Raw genomic sequence first — 22,990 nt, forward strand, 5'->3', positions numbered from 1 at the left:
ATTATGACGTCAAAGGTGCCTGCTGGCGTCCTCTCATTGACGCGGTGAGAAACCCCATTGTTTTTAACGAGAAAACTTTGGTGTCCGTTATCAATCTTTGAATGTTATTTTGTGTGCTTAACCTCAATGTTTTATAATACTTATAAATATATTAGTGTGATATTACATTATACAATCATATAATAGTTTAGATCCCCTAAACCCAACCCCATTTCTAAACCTAACCGATAATCAAATTTATAAAACATGAGACACTTTGATATACATTATTTGATACACATTACACTATTTATAGATATTTTTAAGCACCCAACCGCACATTTATGCCTAAACTTAACCGGTTCTCAACAATAGAAAAGACGTAACAAGCAGATAAAGTACAGTCACGATCATTTATTTATAAAAATGTACTATAATAATATTCCAGACTATACGATGGCATTGTGTGAGTAGCAGAGTGAAACTGGTGAAAAAGTTTTAATCGGTAAAAATATTCCCCCTTCGTGAAGGCTTCGCGTTGAAAAGAACGCACCTACCGAATGCGTCGTAAAACTGACGCCAGAGGGCGATTTTGGCGTCTGTATATTGGCTCGCTTGGCTCTTGAGCAAGGGCCAGTCTTTGTCGTTTGGGAGTGAGAACATGCTGTACCTGAATGTATGCCAGTTTGGTTTTGTTGTGTTCACCTGATTACCCAACAGCTATGACAAAAGTATGATAATATTGGATTTTTGTTTCCTCAGTTAACAGTTCCGAACAAGGTGTTTGAAACCAACATGAATAATCAATGCTAAAGAAAGCCAGCATTTATGGGAATGGACATTTGACTCAAAACCTTATGGCATAAAGCCCTTGTGAGAACTTACCCATGGTCCCCTTTTTAATGCTTGAGCATGTCCTTAAAAAGTGCTATCGATAATTTAGATTTGGTCATAATTTTATTATGATGTAATCTAATCTAATATAAAGTATTACTATTAAACAAAAAGGACAACTGGGGTTATTTGGATTCTTTAGAAGTCAATGCTGTAAAAAATAATGGCATAGCCTCCGACACTGGACTGCAGTCAACAGATTTAAGCCAATAGATGTCTATTGACAGCACTTGCCATGAAAGTGCAAACAGAGTCAGATCCAAAGAGACAAGAAAAGGCTAGTTAATAAATCACTGATGTGCGTATGGGTGAGTACAGTGATTCAGAGGGCTGAGTTCTGGTCCACAGCTACAGTACTTACTCTGCAGTAAAGGAAGGTAAGAGTTTGCATTTACATTCCTTAATCTGTAAACCAGATGTTTGGTTTATTAAGAAGGCCTATGCTACACTTTTATTTTTTTTTATTACCTTTTATATTATCCAAACTATACTTTATAAAGCGTTTTAAAATCCTAAAAGTTGGTCTTGTTTTCAACTTTTGGCTTTCATGGTATCCAAAACATATTTTTGAATATTTGAATCAAAGCTAATTTTCTTTGTGCAAAATAAATGTTTTCTTTGTACACATTTTCTTTGTATTTTTGGTTTCAGTACAACCAGACATTCGGTTTGAATATCAAGCAGGCATGTGCTAATTGTAGACATTGAAAAATAAGAAAAGCAAATTTTTTATTACTTTTTTTATATTAGCCAAACTATACTCGATAAAGCATTTTAAAATCATAAAAGTTAATTTTGTTTTCAACTTTTGACTTTCATGGTAGCCAAAACATATTTGTGAATATCAATGTATTTTAAATAGCTTAGAATATCCAAACTATGCTAATTTAAGTAAAATAAAGTTCACAACAAGCATGTTTTGTCAGCTGGGCTGCCTATACTTAAATATCAATGAAATAGTCTTGTATAATAATAATAATAATAATAATAATAATAATAATAATATGTATAAAAAATAATTTGTCAGAGACTTAAAATGGGAAATTGTTGACTGGTTCAATCCAAATAAAAATGCAGCTGTGTTTTTGAGAGAATTATTTCTTTTTTCTCATAGATACATTAATTTCAAATTTGGTTCTTGCTTTCTTGCACCACTATGAGACTTTAAGTTTTAAGTATTTTAATGTCCTGTTTGCAAATGTTTGCACTGTTTTGTAGATCATATATTTCTTAAAACTGTAGTGATATGTGATTGGTCAATAGGTTTCTGACTCCTCTTTTCACATTCCATTCATTTTACATACAGTATACATACTATATTTTATGTATTTATGAAAAGGAACAAAAAATTAAATCAATTTACAGAAGTTCCTAAATGACTGGAGAGGATTGATATGTATATTTTTAGATACTGTTAATACTGTTACTGATACCATTTCGTTTTTTAAATATACAACTCTGGTAGATAGATAACTAATTTATGTGCTTGACAGGTATCATTATAAACAAAGTGTACAGTGCAAACACAGTAAAATATAACCCTTGACTTAAGATTTCCCTGGACAAAGTTCCTTTTAGCATAAAAAGAGACATACACAAAGATGACAACTGAAAACAACACAGTCAGTTTCCCAGAGCTTATCAAACTGAAACGGGATGGTGGTGAACTCAGTCCAGCAGATATACATGCCTTTGTGCAAGGGGTCAAATCAGTGGCCATCCAGGAGAGTCAAATAGGTAAGTGCATTATTTTAAAGAACATAGTTCCATACACATTCTAAGATGATAAGAAATTGTCAGAAATTTACTTTTCCATTAAGGGGCCATATTTGCATCTAAAAACTAATGTAAAATACTTTAATCCATTTCTTAACAAATTCTCTATCCAAGTAGTTATATCTTACTGTATGTTTTATGTAATAGCATGTATACAGATGAGCCAAAACATTATTCGCTTCACCTGTGAGTGGTCATAACGTTGATCATTTCCTAACAAGGCAACATGTCAAGGTCTGGGTAGATTAGATGGTAAGCGAACTACCAGTTCTCAAAGTTAACATGCTGATTGGAGGAGTGTAACACTTCTCAGTGTAAGGAGGAGGCGAGAAGCAGATTTTCTGGTTCAGGTAGGCGTTTTTATTTTCCTCACTGCAGCACATGCACACACTCAGGGCTTTACCTGTTGGATAACTTTTGGTTTCACAGTCCATGCCCAGGCTCTCTCTCTCGTCTAATTGCTGTGTGGCTCTATTTATGCCGCTCTCCCCGTGCTCACTGAAATTATAGACAGGTGTTAGACATAATTTAACTCAGGTGTAAGCGCCCTTACCACTTTCTCTCTCTCCGGAGAGATGCTTGACCACGCCCCTGCTGCCACATATCCCCACCGCCCGACTCAGGCTGGGGCGGCATCCGGCCTGCCTACCACTCCCCCCCCATTCCTGGAAAGGAAATCGGCGACAGCCATCTGCGCTCCCGGTCTGTGGACCACCTTGAACTTAAACGGCTGAAGAGCTAGATACCAACGGGTGATCCGGGCACTGGTATCTTTCATGCGGTGGAGCCACTGGAGTGGGGCGTGATCGGAACAGAGGGTGAAGGCCCGCCCCAACAGGTAGTATCGGAGAGTGAGGACCGCCCACTTGACGGCAAGACACTCCTTTTCCACAGTGCTGTACTTAGTTTCCTTCAACGAGAGCTTACGGCTAATGTACAGCACCGGGCGCTCCTCCCCCTCCACCACCTGCGAGAGCACGGCCCCCAGGCCCCTGTCTGAAGCATCTGTCTGTAAAACAAAAGGGAGAGAGAAGTCAGGTGAGTGTAAAAGCGGCCCCCCGCAAAGTGCAGCTTTAACTTGCGTGAACGCCCGCTGACACTGCTCCGTCCATTGGACCGGGTCTGGAGCTCCCTTTTTAGTGAGATCAGTCAGCGGGCTGGTGACATCCGAATAATTAGGTACGAACCTTCTATAATAGCCAGCCAGCCCCAGGAACTGTCTAACCCCCTTTTTGGTCTTGGGTCTCGGGCAGGTCGCAATCGCCGCTGTCTTGTCAATTTGGGGATGCACCTGCCCGTGGCCCAAGTGAAACCCCAGATACTGTACCTCCACCCATCCAATCGCGCACTTCTTCGGTGTCCCGCTTGGCGCAGCGATCTCAGAACCGCCCTCAGATGTTGCATGTGCCGCTGCCAATCATTGCTGTAAATGATGATGTCATCTAAATAGGCAGCGGCGTAAGCTGAATGTGGTCTGAGGATTCGGTCCATGAGACGCTGAAACGTAGCCGGGACCCCAAACAAACCGAACGGAAGTGTCACAAATTGGTGTAATCCAAATGGTGTGGAGAAGGCAGTTTTCTCATGGGAAATTGGTGTCAAGGGAATCTGCCAATAACCCTTCGTCAAATCCAATGTCGAATAAAAATGAGCAGTGCCCAACCGATCAAGCAACTCATCAACGCGAGGCATTGGATACGCATCAAATTTAGACACTGCGTTGACTTTTCTATAATCCACACAGAATTGTACAGACCCGTCGCTCTTAGGCACTAGAACAACTGGGCTGGACCAATCGCTGTGGGACTCTTCTATTACCTCCATATCAAGCATCGCATCCAATTCTTCCCGAATGATTTTCTTCTTGTGTTCGGGTAATCGATAGGGGCGGCTACGTACCACGACCCCCGGCTCGGTCTCGATGTGGTGATGGATGAGGTTTGTACGTCCCGGTAGAGGGGAGAACACATCCAGAAACTCCTGTTGCAACCTAGCAACCTCCGTGAGTTGACTCGGTGAGAGGTGGTCTCCGCAAATGACCGGGGTGAACTGTTTATGTTTTGAACTCACCTCCGGTCCGAGCTCCGCCTTCTCGGGAACTACCGTAGCCAACGTCATGGGAACCGCCTCCCGCCACAATTTCAGGAGATTGAGGTGGTATATTTGACGTGCGCCCCCTCTATCGGTTCGTTTAACCTCATAATCGAGATCTCCCACTCGTCGTGTGACCTCAAAGGACCCTTGCCACTTGGCGAGTAATTTAGAGCTCGATGTGGGAAGCAATACAAGCACTTTATCTCCCAGTGCAAATTCCCTTAGCTGAGTTCCCCTGTCATACAGTCGGCGCTGTCGTTCTTGAGCTTGGAGCAAATTCTCCTGTGTTAGCTACCCCAAAGTGTGGAGGTTTGCTCGAAGATCAAGAACGTACTGAATTTCATTTTTACTGTTTGAAGGTCCCTCCTTCCAGGCCTCTCGCAATACATCAAGCACACCGCGTGGGCGTCGCCCATACAGCAGCTCGAATGGGGAGAAGCCAGTGGAGGCTTGCGGGACCTCTCGTACTGCAAATAACAGGGGGTCAAGCCATTTATCCCAATTTCTTGCATCGTCGTGCACGAATTTACGAATCATGTTTTTGAGGGTTTTATTAAATCGCTCCACCAGGCCATCCGTTTGAGGATGGTATACGCTGGTGCGAATCGATTTAATATTTAACAACTTGTACAGTTCGCGTAGTGTCCGTGACATAAACGTTGTGCTCTGATCGGTGAGGATTTCTTTCGGAATCCCCACCCGGGAGATTATTTTGAAGAGTGCCTCCACAACACTGCGTGCTGAGATGTTGCGAAGAGGCACTGCTTCTGGATATTGCGTTGCATAGTCCACTAGGACCAATACAAAGCGATGTCCGCGTGCTGACCATTCTAATGGCCCGACGAGGTCCATTCCAATTCTCTCAAAGGGGACCTCGATCAGAGGGAGAGGGCGCAATGGCGCTTTTGGGGTGGCCGGTGGGTTAACCAGCTGGCATTCGCTGCATGCCGCACACCACCTGCGGATATTGCCGCCAATGCCCGGCCAATAGAAACGGGCTATTAGACGGTTCAGTGTCTTCCTTTCTCCTAAGTGACCTGCCATGGGATTATAATGAGCCGCCTGGAATACCATTTCCCGACGGCTCCTTGGAATCAAAAGTTGGGTTGTATCCTCTTTGGTCCAAGTGTCCTGTGTCACTCTATACAACCGTTCATTTATAATTGCAAAATAGGGGTATGAAAGGGCGATGTCCGGCTGGAGTCGTTGACCATCGATGACTCTCACTGGGTCAAAGGCTTGTTTGAGGGATTCTTCTCACAACTGCTCCAAAGGGAAATCCCCCTCAGGGAATTCCCTGAGAAGGGGAGGGGCTGCAGCCTCTCCCCCTCTCTCGTCATTATGACGTGGAGCTGTCGAGGGTGGCCCCGGCTCCGCCTCCCCTGCCAGAGCATCGCACATTGCACATCTCCCTAACTTCATACAGGACCCATCTGTGCAAATTCCCTTTAATAAAGCTCTAAAGTCAGGCCAATCAGTCCCCAAAATCAGCGGATGGGTGAGGCGGGAACTAACCCGCGGCCTCCACTCTATGCTTTTTCCCCCGGAATTTAATCGTCAGTGTCACCACCGGATACTTGTGAATATCCCCGTGTACACATTTCACCTTCACCGTTTTAGTTGTGATCAATGCCTCGGGTTGAACCAAGCGTTGGTGGATAATGGTTTGATTACACCCGGTGTCCACCAGCGCTTGGTGAGTACCCCCCTTGACACTTACCGGTATCCGGTACGCTCCGGCCCGGTCGGGGGCAGCCTGTGGGAGGTCAGAGACCCGCACCACCATCCCCAGCTCCATCAGAGGGCACTTATCCCAGAAGTGGCCCGGGTCTCCGCACCTCCAGCAGGCCGGCCCAGGCGCTATGCCTGCACTTGCGTCGGCGGGCGCCCCCCCCGAGGGGGAGAGCGGCGGGGCATTGGAATAGGGGAAGGTGTCGCCTCTCACACCCGGGGAACTGGTCTCCGTGGCTGAAGTCCTCCTCGTCTGCGTGGGGCAGGAACGGGACCTGGAGAGAGAGCAGAACGAGAGGAGATAGGGGAGGGGAATGAGACAGGGGGAAGAGAGAGAGAGAGGGAGGGCTCTTCCGCCCTCGGGATCGCCGCCACGTGGTCCTCCGCAAGCCGGATAGCTTCCTCCAGCGACGCCGGGCGGTGGCACTGGACGCACTCCGCCGTCCCTTTTGGCAGTTTATGTACTAATTGCTCCAGTACCACCTGGTCGATGATCCTGTCGACGCTGCGGTCCCCCGCTAGCAACCATCTTCGGCAGGCGTCGCGGAGCCATTGGGCGAAGGCAAACGGGCGGTCGGAGTTCTCCAACTTCAGGCTGCGGAAGAGCTGACGGCTTTCTTGCGGACTCCGACCAACCCGTTGCAGGATGGCTTTTTTTAAGTCTCCGTAGGCCAAGAGGCTCATCGCTGGTAGTTGTTGAGCCATGAGTTGGTCTTCCCCGGACAGTAGCGGTATGAGTCGGGCCGCCCACTGGTCGAGCGGCCAGCCCCAGATCTTGGCAGTACATTCAAAGAGATCCAGGAACACCTCTGGGTCGTCTGCCGCCCCCATCTTTTGTAACGCAGGTGGGGGTAATGGCGTGTGGGTGTCTGGGGTCACGGCTGGGGATGTCTCCTGGCTGAGAAGGCTCCGGATCGCCTGTCGGCCCTCTGCGCATGAGCTCCACAAACCGGCGGTCTTGATCTTGCTGGAGCTCAAGCAGGGATTGCTGGTGGCTCCAATGTAGGCCAGCGAGGGCTTGGAGGATCTCCGCCAACTGGGAGGACTCTATGGGGCGACTTCCATCCATCTTCAACCAAACTTCAATTCCCGGGTTTCGGCACCAGTGTAACACTTCTCAGTGTAAGGAGGAGGCGAGAAGCAGATTTCCTGGTTCAGGTAGGCGTTTTTATTTTCCTCACTGCAGCACATGCACACTCTCAGGGCTTTACGTGTTGGATAACACAGTCTTAAAAACATCCACAAACTAGCTTACAAAACACACTCTCAACTTTGTAATAATAACTTTTGGTTTCACAGTCCGTGCCCAGGCTCTCTCTCTCATCTAACTGCTGTGTGGCTCTATTTATGCCGCTCTCCCCGTGCTCATTGAAATTATAGACAGGTGTTAGACATAATTTAACTCAGGTGTAAGCGCCCTTACCGCTTTCTCTCTCTCCGGAGAGATGCTTGACCACGCCCCCGCTGCCACAAGGAGAAATGGGCAGGAGTATAGACCTGAGCAACTTTGACAAGAGCCAAATTGTTATGGCCAGAAAACTGGGTCAAAGCATCTCTGAAACGGCAAGGCTTGTGGGGTGCTCCTGGTCAGCAGTGGGGAGTACCTACCAACAGTGGTCCAAGGAGGGACAAACCACAATCCGGCAAAAGGGTGTTGGGTGCCCAAGGCTCATCAATGCACAAGGGTAATGAAGGCTATCCCATCTGGTCAAACCGACAGAAGGTCTACTGTGGCACAAGTCACAGGAAATTTTAATGATGGTTACGGGAGGAATGTGTCACAACACACAGTGCATCGTACCCTGCTGCTCATGGGGCTGCATAGCCACAGACCAGTCAGAGTGCCCATGATGACTCCTGTCCACTGTTTTCTTTTACATCACGTGGATGGCCGTGTGTGTGTGCGCCGTTTACCTGGGGAAGTGATGGCACCAGGATGCACTGTGGGAAAACGACAAGCCGGTGGAGGGTGTGTGATGCTCTGGGCAATGTTCTGCTGGGAAACCCTGGGTCCGGTCATCCATGTGGATGTCAATTTAAAACGTGCCACCTACCTAAACATCACTGCAGACCAGGTACACCCCTTCATGGCAATGGTGTTCCCTGATGGCAGTGGCCTCTTTTAGCAGGATTATGCGCCCTGCCACATTGCACACATTGTTCGGGAATGGTTTGAGGAACATGATGAAGTGTTCAAGGTTGTGCCCTGGCTTCCAAATTCCCCAGATCTCAATCCAATTGAACATCTGTGGGATGTGCTGGACAACAAGTCCAATCCATGGCGGCTCCACCTCACAACTTACAGGACTTGAAGGATCTGCTGCTATTGTCTTAGGTGCTAGATACCACAGGTGTCTTGTAGAGCCCATGGCTCGGCGGGTCGGCGGTGTTTTGGCAGCACACGGAGGACCAATAGCATATTAGGTCATAATGTTTTGGCTCATCAGTGTTTATCTAGGCCTAAAATAGAATATGAAAAAAATATAACAGATATTACAAATAAAACACAGAAGAACTCATTATGGGGACATTTATTTGTGTTGCAACTGCAGGTGCTATGCTAATGGCCATATGGCAGAAGGGTATGTCGAATGAGGAGACTCTGGCATTGACAAAAGAGATGATGAACTCTGGGGAGGTGTTTGTCTGGCCAGAGAATTGGCTTGTTGTGGACAAACACTCAACTGGTGGGGTCGGAGACAAAGTCAGTCTCCCACTTGCTCCTGCTTTGGCTGCATGTGGCTGTAAGGTGTGGAAAATGGACCATAGTACACTTTAAACACAAATCTACATTACATATTATTACAATATATGTTATATGAAACATGTAGCTGATGTGTGTGTGTTTTTTTTTTTTTTTTTCAAGGTACCCATGATAAGTGGGAGAGGATTAGCACATACAGGTGGCACATTGGATAAGCTGGAGTCGATCCCAGGATTTAAAGTCAACCAGTCTGTTGAACAGGTAATGTGACTTGTGTGAGATTTTGGGAAATAAAGGTTTTCCTTGTGACTATGATGTGTTTAAATTTTTGCAATGTTTTCTCAAGAATGAGGGTAAAATGATCATTAAGTATGGTTATAAAATGAATCACAAATCATTAAACAACAATTGGAAAAAATATTCAAAGGATTTACATATGCAGATGTATTTTTCCTGCAGTAAAAGAAATTGGTAACACTATAAGGTTCAATTCATTAACAGTATTATGCATTAGGTATCATGAACAAACAATTAACAATATTAAGCATTTATTAATCTTTGTTAATGTTAGTTAAGAAAAATACAATTGTTCATTGTTAGTTCATAATGCATTAACTTATGTTAAACTCAAATTTAATTTTTTTAATGTATTAGTATATGTTGTAATTAACATTAACTTATATTAATAAATGCTGTAAAAGTATTGCTCATTGTTAGTTCATGTTAACTGTTGTTATTAATGTTAACAAATGGAACGTTATTGTAAAGTGTTACCAAGAAATTAAAGGTTATAATAAAATAATACATTACACACACACACACACACACACACACACACACACACGCAGAATCTATTTTATTCTATGTACCCACACAAAGGCAGTGACAGTGTTAATGCAGATGCCAGCCCAGGATGTACTGTCGTTTACAACCAATAACAGCTCACTGTTTAGTAAGGACTGTTTAGTCGTTTATATAAACACAGAAAATGGTTTACATTTTCCACAGAAAACCAAAGTGGTACAAATATCTCTAATCTTATTAAAATGATTAATAAAGCACATTCCTGAGACCATACAGTGGCAAGAAAAAGTATGTGAATTCTTTGGAATTTGCTGTTTTTCTGCATTAACTGGTCATAAGTATAGACAGACATAGTGTGCTTAAGCTAACAACACACAAACAATTATAATCTTTCATGTCTTAATTGAAAACATCTCATTAAACATTTACAGTACTATGGAAAAATTAAGTGAACCCTTGGATTTTATAACTGGTCGATCCTCCTTTGGCACCAAAAACCTCAACCAAGCGTTTCAGATAGCTCTTTTGGGTTAAGGTCTGGGATCTGGAATGGGCCACTCCAAAAGGTGGATTTTCTTTTTTTGAAGCCATTCTGTAGTGGATTTACTTCGATATTTAGGGTCATTGTCCTGCCGCATCATTCAACTTCTACTGAGCTTCACCTGGTGCACAGTCACCCTGACATTATCCTGTAGGATATCTTGATAAACTTGGGAATTTATTTTTCCCTCAGTGATGGCAAGCGGTCCAGCCTCAAAGCAGCAAAGCAGCCCCAAATCATGATGTTCCCTCCACCATATTTCACAGTTGGGATGATGTTTTCATGTTGGTATGCGGTGCCCTTTTTACACCACACATAGTGCTGCGTGTTCTTCCCAAACAATTCAACCTTAGTTTCATGAGACCACAAATGTCTTTTCCCTTGCAGTGTCAAGGTGGTGTAAATCGGGGGTAAAAAACCAAACTATTTGTTCCGATGTCGGATTCCAATAGACTGGCCCCTTGAAGGTCTCTGTGTTGTTCGGTCTTTTCTGAGCACTGAAGTAAAGCAGTTATTGTTAATTCACACTTTACAAATTGATTCTGTTATTAATTTTATCTGACTCCAATTTTATATTAATCTGACTCCAATTTAAATTGACCTCTAATTTAGATTACAGCTCTAATTAATTTCTGATTATTAAATTACGTAAACCTCCCAAAAAAGATAGCCAGTTCCGTTCTTAGTCAGCGGTTGTAGGGTTAACTAATATCGTCTGGTTTGGCTTGTCTCCTAACCAGATGATATTGCCGCTTAGTCATGTACATACAACTTGCTAAGACATGCGGTGAGCAGTGACTGAGAGTCTTTAAATGGGTTTCTCCTACCCGATTGTCCTAGGTGGTTGTCCTACCTGGTTGTCCTGAGTGCTTTCTCCTATATTAAAGCTCCAATATGGTCTACCCTAGTCTAATGAAATTCAAATCCTACCCTGTTGTCCTAGGTGGTTGTCTTACCTGGTTGTCCTGAGTGGTTTCTAATGAAATTCAAACTGAGAGTCTTTAAATGGCTTCTTCCTATATTAAAGCTCCAGTAATGATATAAATGATTTTGGAGGAATTCAGAATAAATCAAATAATAACAATTTATTTGTCAGGTAGGATATAAAACATTGTTGCAGAAATTCAAATCAAAGCCAATTTCACATGATCAGAATAAACAAGCATTACTAAAAATAAGATAAGAATCTAGAGACATACCTGACACTTGGAAAGCTACATGCAACGGCAAGGCATGGGAGATCTGGCTTACAGATTCCCCAACAAATATAAACTACATGCAGCGGTACAGCATGGGAGATCTGCTTAAAGATTCCCCGAGCTTCTTGACAACTTTCCTTAAATACCCAGACAGAATAAACATTGTGTACCAAATGGTATTATCCTTTGAACAATGAGAATTTGGGGGTGAATGGGTTCTTGACTTCCTGGGGTTTAACCTTGTTAACATACAGGAGATCATTTAAACTGTAGGTCAAGGAGAGGGATAGACCTCCAGAATTATGCAGTATTTGGCAAAGACCTTATAACTTTGTTACCATTAGTTTTATCAACATGGGAAAGAGACCACTATACCAGTTGCACAGAGACCTCTTAAATGATATCAAACACATACAGTTGCATTCTTTGTTTTCATGGTATTTGTAATATAAATCTTGTGTCTTTGTATTGGTCCTGAGCTGATGAAGCAAGGTGATTTGTAATTTATCACACTGTGGTGATATTCAGATGTAGATTTCAGCAAAAGGCGATTTGCAATTTATCACACGTGGTGATATTCAGGTGTAGATTTCAGCTTTTGTGAGAGAGTTCTATGATGTTGATTCTCGCAAAGTTCTTTGACTTTTACCGGAAATGGCGCCTTTTGGGTGTAGACATCCTGGTGTCAGCCTTACAGTGGTCTTTGGCAAACTTCAGGCATGCAGCAATGTTTTTGTTGGAAAGCAGCAGCTTTATTGGAACTGGTAAACATCTCTGTTCATGAGTCTACTATATGCAAAACATTAAACAGGTGTGGTTGACTACCACCCCTGGAGTCGCTAGTTTGAATCCAGGACGTGCTGAGTGACTCCAGCCAGTTCTCCTAAGCAACCAAATTGGCCTGGTTGCTAGGGAGGGTAGAGTCACATGGGGTAACCTCCTTGTGGTCGCGATTAGGGGTTCTCACTCTCAGTGGTGCGCATGGTAAGTTGTGCGTGGATCATGGAGAGTAGCATGAGCCTCCCCGTGCTGTGAATCTCCGCGGTGTCATGCACAACGAGCCACGTGATAAGATGCGCGGATTGACTGTCTCAGAAGAGGAGGCAACTGAGACTTCTTCTCCGCTAACCGGATTGAGATGAGTAACCGCGCCACCATGAGGACCTACCAAGTAGTGGGAATTGGATATTCCAAACTGGGAGAAAATGGGATCAAATAAAAATAAATAAATAAATAAAACAGACGTGGTGTCCATGGCAGGACACCATGCCTGTTTAATGTTTTCCATATAGTAGACTCATGAACAGAGATGTTAACCAGTTCCAATGATTCCTTCAAGTATTTAGCTGTCACTCAAGGGTTCTTTTTTACCTCATTGAGCATTCTGTGGTGTGCCCTTTGAGTCATCTCTTCTGGCCGGCCACTTCTAAGGAGAGTAGCCACAGTATTAAATTGTCTCCATTTCTAGACAATTTGTCTGACAGTCCACAGATGAATATCTAAGCTCTTTGAGTTAACTTTGTAACCTTCTCCAGCTTTATGAAAAGCAACAATTCTTGATCATAGGTCTTCTGAGATCTCTTTTTTGCGAGGCATGGTCCACATCAGCAGATGCTTCTGATTAGCAAACTTAAAATGTTTGAGTGATTTTTATAAGTAGCTCTAACCCACATCTCCAATATCATTTCATTAATTGGATGCTAGGTTTGCCAACTCCTGACTGTAGTTAGCTTTTGTTGACGTCATTAGTCTAGGGGTTCTCATACTTTTTCCAACCTACACAGTGAATGTTTGAATGATGTATTCAATATGTACAAGAACAATACAATATTTTTGTGTGTTATTAGTTGAATATTTGTTCTGCAGCCAATCAGACAATGCCCGAGGCACTTTCTGCCTGTCAGTCATTTTGGGCGTTCTTATAATGTTGTTGCAACAAATTATTGAGGCTTAATGCCATATTATGATTTAAAATTAAGGGCGTTATTCAGCTACTGTTGTGTTTGAGAAGCATGGGAACATGTTTTGTGTTGGTTTCAATGATGTGGGTGCAGTATTTTGGAAAGAATCAATGGCTGAATCAACAGCTCAGTCTCGTGGAAGTTAGAACGGCTAAAATCGCTTACAGCACCTTTAAAACAAATTGTGTTTGTTCATTATTTTAACTTAGATGAAGATCAAATCATATTTTAACACAAATTTATACATAAATGCAGGTAATTCCAAAGGGTTTGCATACTTTTTCTTGCCACTGTATAAACTTTTTCACTTTTATCTTTGGAATAAAAAACACAGAAATGGCAATATATCATGCTGAACAGACATTAGTCAGTTCATTTAGAAATCGAAGAATTTCAGAATTTAGGCAAGCATTTTTCCTTGATCAGGTTTATCTTTGATATATTGCGGGGTGTTAAAATTTTTTTTAAAAAAAGCAAATTTAAAGATAAAAATAAACCGCTAAATAAATAAACTCATATTAGACCAGTGTAGCGCCCCCTATCTCGGGTTGAGAATATTACAGGTGGCATCCTGATTTCTTATAAATTAATAATTTAGATTAAATTTACATTAAATCCACATTTGTAAAGTTTAATTGCTTTCAGTTCACAGCTACCAAACCCTTAAAAACTCAAATAAATGAATAAGAAAATCACTCTGTTGACTCCAAATGAGGAATGAAAGTGAATTAGATCGCCACCCCCCCCCCCCCCAAAAAAAATTCAAAGAATTAAAAAGAGTAGTATTATCAAGATCTTCCACTTAAAAATACAACAATCTCCTCAGCATAATACATTTACTACAGATCAAACATGAGTCTAATATTGAATTTCATTCAGATAAGTCATTTATTTCTCATGGGCACATAATAAATGTATTGATGGAATTGTATGTCCCCTTTTTCCTACTCCCTTCAAAGCATCCATTCAGTACAGAATAACAATAACAATATGGATCAAAATAACAAAAAAGACTTATTTAAGCCAGCAAAACAATATTACTATATTATCAGTTGGGTTGCTAGGAGACATCTCTAATGAGAGTCAAAACCCTGCTAAGCTAACAGGAAAATTGCAGTTCCGAATATCGGGGAATGGAATGCATTTATGGTCGGAGATATCAAGTAGGAATATCCCACATCCAACTTGAATGGAACGCAGCATAACCGTGTACCCTGACGAAACAAAATTTATTGCAAGCAACATTTAAATCGCAAATATTATTAGATAGATTTTTCCAGGTATTATAGACCTCCTTGATAGATTCATATGAAAAATCATGATGTTTGAATGTCTGTTCGGGAGACGTTCATTTCACAAAACAGTCATGCTGCAGTTAAAATTAGGCTTGCTTGAGCATTAAGTGTCATTTCAAGTTCAGGCCTTTGTGCGTGGAAGTGTTTTTAAAATGTCAGTTGGTATTACTAGTTAGCTGTGACATAATGTATGATGCCCAAAGGCATAGGGTGTCTTATTCATCGTGAAACTGTGTTTTCTTAATGGCATGTATCACACTGAAGGCCTAGACTGTAAATGCACAGCCCGCCACTGGTTTTGAGGCAGTGATTTTGGGAGCTTTGTTTATGAGTTGTGACACTAACAGGCAGAAAGGACTTTTCTGTGGATTCAGTGCTTTATAATGAAGTGCATCTTTAGAACTGGAATTTAAGTGAATAACAAATTTTAACACTTTTTTTTAATAGGTAAGTTAAGGGGTAGATGGCCTAGTTCTGCTCTACATGCAATGTTGGGTGTCTTTCTGTGGACATGAAGGACACCTCTGCAGAACTCTACCTGTAGACCTTCTATAGGATGTTTTCCCATGCATTATGCATGTATTACTTAGTGGTAACCAGACCTCACTTCCATATATGGCAATGGGTAGTATGATGCTATCAAATATCTCTCTCCAAGTTCTGATTGGAATGTTTATTTTATATAATTTCGTTTTAATGGCATGCATTGCTCTACAGGCTTTGATAAGTAATGTTTTTATTGCCAATTAAAATTTCCAGAGGGGGTTAAAACAAGGCCCAGATAAGTATATTGTGAGGTGTGATGAAGTATGGTATCGTTTAGAGTAAATATATTTTTGTTCCAGGTTCCAGAGTAACCAGGATGTTCCCTATCTGTCACTCACTCAACGTTGTGTTGATGTAGTGACACTAGGGGTCCCTATACAAAACGCCACAACTAGCTGAACTGTGTTACGTGGACTGGTGGTGCGAGATGGGCAGACTGCTGTGTGCCACGTAGCCAGCGCACCAGGCCGTCACGCCTGCTGCTCTGCAGATGTCTGCCAAAGAGGCGCCACTGGTCAGGGCCCAGGAGGCCGCTACACTCCTAGTAGAGTTGGCTTGTAACCCCACGGGGGGAGAACCACATCTGGGTGGGCCAGTAGGGTGCTACTAGGACGACCTGCTCCTCGTCCTTCCTGACCTTGCACAAGGTCTGTGCAAGTAGGCTCACTGGGGGAAACGCATATTTGTGTAATCCCGGGGGCCAGCTATGTGCCAGCGTGTCTGCCCAAACATGCCCACACCGGGTTGGTTCCGTCGGACTGCGGGGACAATATTCCTAACCGCTTGGCTCCGAAGAGAAAAGTAGGAGGGGCTTATATTTGTTATCGCATAATCTACTACACTGTTCCCAAGATCTGTGCTAAAAGTAAACCATCCACCAGAATCTCATCTGATTTAGAATATATAGACCTAAGATTTGACAGAGATGCACCACCTCCTTTCCATTCCTGTTGACTACCGTATCTTGGTTACTTCTTGTAGCAAGTATATTGAAGAGATCTTGAGGCATTTGAGTAAAATGATGCTCATCTCCTGAATTATCAATGTGAATTCAATGAAGCTGTCAGCTGAGGACATGTGAGGCATCTATTTCTCAAACTAGAGACTCTGATGTACTTATCCTCTTGTTTAGTTGTATATCTGGGCCTTCCACATCTCGTTCTGTCCTTGTTAGAGCCAGTTGTCCTTTGTCTTTGAAGACTGTAGTGTACACCTTTGTATGAAATCTTCAGTTTTTTGGCAATTTCAGGCATTGTATAGCCTTCATTCCTAAAAACAATGATTGACTGATGAGTTTCTAGAGAAAGCGGTTTCTTTTTTGCCATTTTTGACCTAATATTGACCTTAAGACATGCCAGTCTATTGCATACTGTGGCAACTCAGAAACAAACACAAAGACAATGTTAAGCTTCATTTAGCAAACCAAATAGCTTTCAACTGTGTTTGATATAATAGCAAATGATTTTCTAGTATCAAATGAGCAATTTAGCATGATTACTCAAGGATAAGGTGTTGGAGTGATGGCTGCTGGAAATGGGGCCTGTCTGGATTTGATCAAAAATGAATTTTTTCAAATAATGATGGTGCTGTTTGTTTTTATATCAGTAATGTCCTGACTATACTTTGTGATCAGTTGAATGCCACTTTGGTGAATTAAAGTACTAATTTCCTTCTGAAACAGTAAAATCTGTACATTATTCCAAACTTTTAGCTGCCAGTGTATAATGCTGTTTAAAAAATCTGTGTTTGTACTTTTTAGTCCAAATGTCCTAGAGCACAAACCCTGAATGTTACAAAAGCTAATATTTATCAGTTTCATTTGATCAGAGATTAAAAATATTACTGTTTACCCTAAGGTAAAACCAGTTAAAGAATATGTCAAACTACATACAGTATATTGCTACATACTACATATATTTTCAAAACATTATGTCAAAACAGGTCTACTACATTCTGACTATAGATTATGGATATGTGAAAGATTAAATTTAAATGAATTATTACTAATATGATGTTGATCAAAACATTTCTCTCTCTCTCTCTCACTCACTCACACTCACACACACACACACACAATAGCATACTATTCCACTACTGCAGTATATACTGTAGTATGTATACTGTGCACAGTATGCAAATTTTCCATGTGCATAAAAATACCCGGTTGACCCACTACCTTTGCTGAAATCTAAGAAATGCACTCGACTTCTTAAGATATCATGTGTATGTGTTTCTAGGTGAAGCAAATCCTACAGGATGTAGGCTGCTGCATTGTGGGTCAGACAGAGACTCTAGTGCCAGCAGACCGTGTTCTGTATGCCCTCAGAGACGCCACTTCAACTGTTGATAGTCTTCCTCTCATCACAGGTGAGCTTAACATATAAATCTCTCAGTGGTACATCTCAGTGGAATAGTTAAATCTACTTCTCTTGATTGTTTGTGTCTCTATACAGGCTCTATCATTTCTAAGAAAGGAGCCGAAGGCCTCAATGCTCTTGTGTTAGATGTGAAATTTGGCAGGGCTGCTTTATATAAAGATCTGGACAGTGCTCGCCATCTCGCCCAGTCACTCGTAAGATAGCTTAGTATGTGTATGTGTGTGTATGTGGTATGACATTGTATGATGCTGTGCTTGTCAATGTGCCTATAGATTACTGCAGGCAACAGCCTGGGTGTGAAGACAGGCGCGGTGCTTAGCCGGATGGATGCTCCCATTGGCCGATGTGTGGGAAATGCAGTGGAGGTGTATGAAGCTCTTGAATGTCTTAAAGGACGGGGGCCAGATGATCTAACAGAATTAGTCACTGCTTTAGGTAAGGAAGACCCATTTTAAGGATAAAAAGAAGGGATGTGACATAACTTTTCATAAAGCACTTTTAACCAGTCTGATCACACTGTGAATTTGGCAAGAGTAGGTTGAAAGTTTTTCTGCCGAAATCAGTCTGTGCTTACCAAAATGTAAGTCACTGCCCCCTGCGGCTGAAAATGAAAGTGATGTTGAATGTATGGACAAGTGTGAACGTCAGTTTCTGGGTGAAATTTCCAGAGTGGTGCCAAAAGCATGTTGTATTTTTAGTTGTAAATGATGTAATGCAGTCAACAGGAATGCATGTTTTATTAACGCTACCCCCAATCCCTAACTATCAGTGGAGTAAAAGTTTTGAAATTTTGCAACCTCCGAATTGCAGCTAAACATTGTTTATGTGAACGCCATTTCTTCATGGTTCTCACAGGACCAGACCCCCTGTCTACCTCTAGTCGCACTAGATGAAATGTGTTCAAACTTGAATTGATGCAAAAATGTCTGATGGACGAAGCCGCTTGTCAATAATTTGGCTGAATGGGGATGATTTCAGGGTACATGAACTTTTGGAAGCAACATGATGATTTCCAGAATGATCATGTTGCTGTTAATGTCACAGGAAGTACACTAGAAATGCATAAATAGAATTTCACCTGCCTAGAAAAGTAGTCCCACTGCTAAAAAATTATTTAGACAACTTTACAGCTCAAGTAACACACATTTTTGTATGGGATAATTTGTGTAAGTGTTATAGCAAAAATACAAGCTTCACAATTCTGCTTTAAGCCCTCTGCTTTATGCTGTGCCCCATAGACTTCCATTGTAAGTGCAAAACTTTACAAGGATTTTTTGTTTCTACAAACTACAAAAGGATGAGGTGATGATAATTTACAGCATGCCACAGATGTTGTCAATAGGGCTTAACTTGCTTAAGCAAGTTCACTCTGAACCTGTCCTAATCTGTGTAATTCAGATCACAAGATAACATGTGCCATGTTGCTATAAGACAGTTGTTCCACCAATGTCCCGAATAAAGAATGCACAAAATGATGCCCAATCTCTGATTGTATATAGGTGGATACCTATTGTGGATAAGTGGCCGCTCCCCCTCCCTAGAGATTGGAAAAAATGAGATTGCACTAAAACTGAAGAATGGGGACGCTTTAAAAAAGTTCCAGGCTATGTTGGTGGCCCAGGGTGTGCATGAAGATGTTGCATGTTCCCTGTGCTCAGACGGCAATAATCATTTTCAGCACATGAAAAAGGCAGCACATCACACAGAGCTTAAGGTGCAACATGATGGTAATTGCATTCTGTGTTCCAATTTGAAAAACAAAATGAATGTTAATGAATTTTACATAACACTAACAGCACAGACATGATTACATATACAGATTGCACAGAGCTCACTTAATATTCGCTGTTGGTACATCTGCATTGTTATTCATCTACGCACATTTTCAGAAACACATCACATTTATTTCCTCAGTGGCAGGCATTGTGAGCATGTGACAACTGTTTGATTGACAGGTACAGTTTTGGAGATTGATGGTTTGGCCCTGGCCCAAGTGCTGCACAAGTTAGGGGCAGGACGGACTAAATCGGGAGAGAAAATCGATCACAGTGTGGGAGCAGAGCTGTTGGTAGACATGGGACAACAGGTAATGAAAGGTTAGTAAAAAACACTATCAGGGTATGGCTCTGTTCGGAAGTAGTATATACTGCGTTCTATTTTATTTTTTTAACCTCTTGAGACCTGAGCATGACTGCTGTGTGCATATTCCATTCCCCTTTTTGATTTGAAACTATTAGCCCCTAAGAAACATGGCCCACATAGTTTTCCTGAAAATTGATATCCACATATGTGGACAGCGGGACTAAGTTGTGAAATTTTAAATAATACCAAGCTATAGAAAGTCACATTTTTAAATCACATTGTTTATTATGTTTCCAGGAGTGTTGGTTATTCATGTTTTTTGAGACATTACATCAGAAATTAGCATAAATAATGCTGATTCAAAGTAATGTCCAGCATCATCCAATTACTGCCAACCATGTTAAAATAATGGTGAAAAATTCTGAATCTATGTACTGATTACCATTGTCCCATGTCTACCAAACATGTTGAGTGGTCCAAATATCATCTGCACCCTGAAACTGAACTTTTGTTTAGATGTTACAAAGTGAATGCACTTGGTTGCATAGGAAAGCTATAGGATGCTCCCCTCTCTCTTGCTTCCTAATTAGGAAATGTCTTAACCTCCAGTGTGCTGTCTGTCTGCACCGGTCTCAGAACAGTTTGAAATGTTTTTTTTTTTTCATCCTAACTCCATATACAGCCTCTGAAAGCAACATTTTCCAGCTTTTGGATGTCTCCATCGATTCTCAATGTGATAATGCACAGTGAATATAGGATATTTTAAGGAAAATTAGCCTATAGTCCACGTGCATGGTCATTGTGTTTAACAGGGTGACGTTTCGCAATAAATCAATGAAATTTTTAAAATGGCATATCGGATTAAACTAGATACTCTACTCTTTTGACTTTAACAGGTTTTAATGTATAAACTTAATGAGGGTACTTACCAGACGTAGTTTTGTTGGTGTTTCTCTCAAAGACAAACTCAGCTGAGATCGGCGCCATGTTGTTTTGTCACATGACTCGGTGCGTTGAAAGTTTAACCCTTTAATGACAGCCAAGAGTCTCCTGAACTGAGATCAGTTGTTTTAAATTAAATTAAATTATGGATAGCCCATAACGAAGCCAAAACGTAATGTCCACACATGTGGATGCAGGGTCTCAGGAGGTTAAATACAATGTTAAACGGTGCTAAATGTTTCCAACAGTAGTACTTTCTTTCAAAAATAGTAGCAAGTGTGCCATTCCAAACATATCCCATGTTTATTGAAAGCTACACTGAGTAACACTGTTGACTTAATTCACAGATCAATCCTGGATCAGGATTCATCACAATAGCTCAGAGCTGAGTACACATCATCATTCTGTGCTGCAGAAAGCTTTGGTCATTGGTAGCAGCAACAGTTACAAGACAGAGTCACGTGTGGCAGAATTCATACCTCCCAAATAATCCCAACAGCACCATAACACAGCCTCAGGATGACTCCTACTGTTTGCAGACTACCAAAAGATTTCAGAATGCTTGTGTTTGAATTTTACCAGTATACAGTGACAGTGTATCTACAAGCAGCTGAATTGCTGTGATACAGGGTGGACAAATTAGCTAAAGATCATCTTTGAACTTTGAGCTCTGAGTATGTGTCTGGAAAATATTTAAACATATTTGCTTACCAGTGGCCTCTGAAATTGCTCAGTCCTTCTCCTGGAAATCTACTTTCCAACAAAGTTCAGTTGTAGCTCTGATCAAACTCACCTCAACCTCACTTGAAAATTACAGCCAGGTGTGTTTGAAAAGGGTTGGAACTAAACTCTGCAGGAAGATGGACCTCCAAGAGTTGGATTGACTGCCCTGGTATAGTAGATGACTGCTTGCCACCACTGACTAATAGAAAGACTGCAGCTTTGCTACACAAAACTCGACTCCAGCTCTAACTGTATATTAAAGGAATATTCCGGGTTCAATACAAGTTAAGCTCAATCAACAGCATTTGTGGCATAATGTTGACAACCACAAAAAATTATTTCGACTTGTTTGTACTTTTCTTAAAAAAAAAGAAAAGAAAAAAAAGAAGAAACAATGGAGGTAGTAAGGCACTTACAATGGAAGTGAATGGGGCCAATTTTTGGAGGGTTTAAAGGCACAAATGTAAAGCTTATCAATTAACAAAAGCACTTTCATTAATTTTTCTGTTAAAACTCATGTATTATTTGAGCTGTAAAGTTCGTCATGGCAACAAAGTTGTAAAATTGGCTATAACTTTACACAGAAAAGGTTAGAAATTCATTTTATCACACTAATATCATGTTAACATGAATATGTTTATGTCCTGCGGCTACACTTTAGAAATAGTATTTTAACATTTACAGATTGGCCCCATTCACTTCCAATCAATATTATGCCACAAATGCTGTTGATTGAGGTTAATTTGTATTGAACCCGGAATATTCCTTTATTGTCAATGTTGATACCTCAATTTTATAGGTTTCCAAATAAATTGTGATTTTGCATTTCTACTGCATTGATTCCTTCAGGCTTGTTTTGCAGAGAACACTTTGATTTGAAATAAATTAGATTCTGTTTTAAAAGGTAAAATAACTTAAATTCCACAATGTGAAACCTATTTGGTTTTTTCAAAATTAACATGCCAACTTATTTCCATATATAATTCAAAATTAAACATGATTCCACGGTCAAAAGACTGTCTTGTTCCAACCTTCTTTGTTCTTTTTCATATTCAAATGTTAACGGTTATAACATATGAAATTGACATCAATCATGTGATCTAAAACAAGAGGGATTCTATTCATTCTATTAAACTGCCAATATATTAGACCAAATAATATTAACCAAATTACATTATACAGTATAAATAATGAAAATAAGCATATCTTAATATACAAAAACACATTTAATATTTAGAAAAATATTATGAACCTCTTGCTGTTTATGGCTCTAGCATAGGTTTTTTTTTTTTTTTTTTTTTACTTTAATAAAATTAGGTGGAGGTAGAGGAATACGTTTTG

The 22,990-nt window shown here is 41.2% G+C and overlaps 1 protein-coding gene across 3 annotated transcripts; it reads left to right on the top strand.

The window, feature by feature from the left end:
- Positions 1-630: 630 nt before the first annotated feature.
- On the top strand, positions 631-22,781 carry LOC127435158 (thymidine phosphorylase-like). 3 transcript variants are annotated; one of them, XM_051688390.1, is made up of 10 exons: positions 631-1,250; positions 2,442-2,610; positions 9,027-9,223; positions 9,341-9,439; positions 17,762-17,891; positions 17,978-18,096; positions 18,175-18,337; positions 19,402-19,629; positions 19,858-19,988; positions 21,274-22,781. In XM_051688390.1, the coding sequence occupies exons 2-10, from the start codon at positions 2,475-2,477 to the stop codon at positions 21,313-21,315; spliced, it is 1,245 nt and encodes a 414-aa protein (XP_051544350.1). In that variant the 5' UTR covers positions 631-1,250; positions 2,442-2,474; the 3' UTR covers positions 21,316-22,781. The 3 variants fall into 3 exon arrangements, with proteins under 3 accessions (XP_051544350.1, XP_051544349.1, XP_051544348.1); XM_051688389.1 differs by having other exon boundaries at positions 633-1,250; positions 2,426-2,610; positions 19,858-19,998; XM_051688388.1 differs by having other exon boundaries at positions 633-1,250; positions 19,858-19,998.
- Positions 22,782-22,990: the final 209 nt, after the last annotated feature.

This window comes from Myxocyprinus asiaticus, chromosome 45 (genome assembly GCF_019703515.2).
Source record: "Myxocyprinus asiaticus isolate MX2 ecotype Aquarium Trade chromosome 45, UBuf_Myxa_2, whole genome shotgun sequence".
Classification (NCBI taxonomy): Eukaryota; Metazoa; Chordata; class Actinopteri; order Cypriniformes; family Catostomidae; genus Myxocyprinus; species Myxocyprinus asiaticus.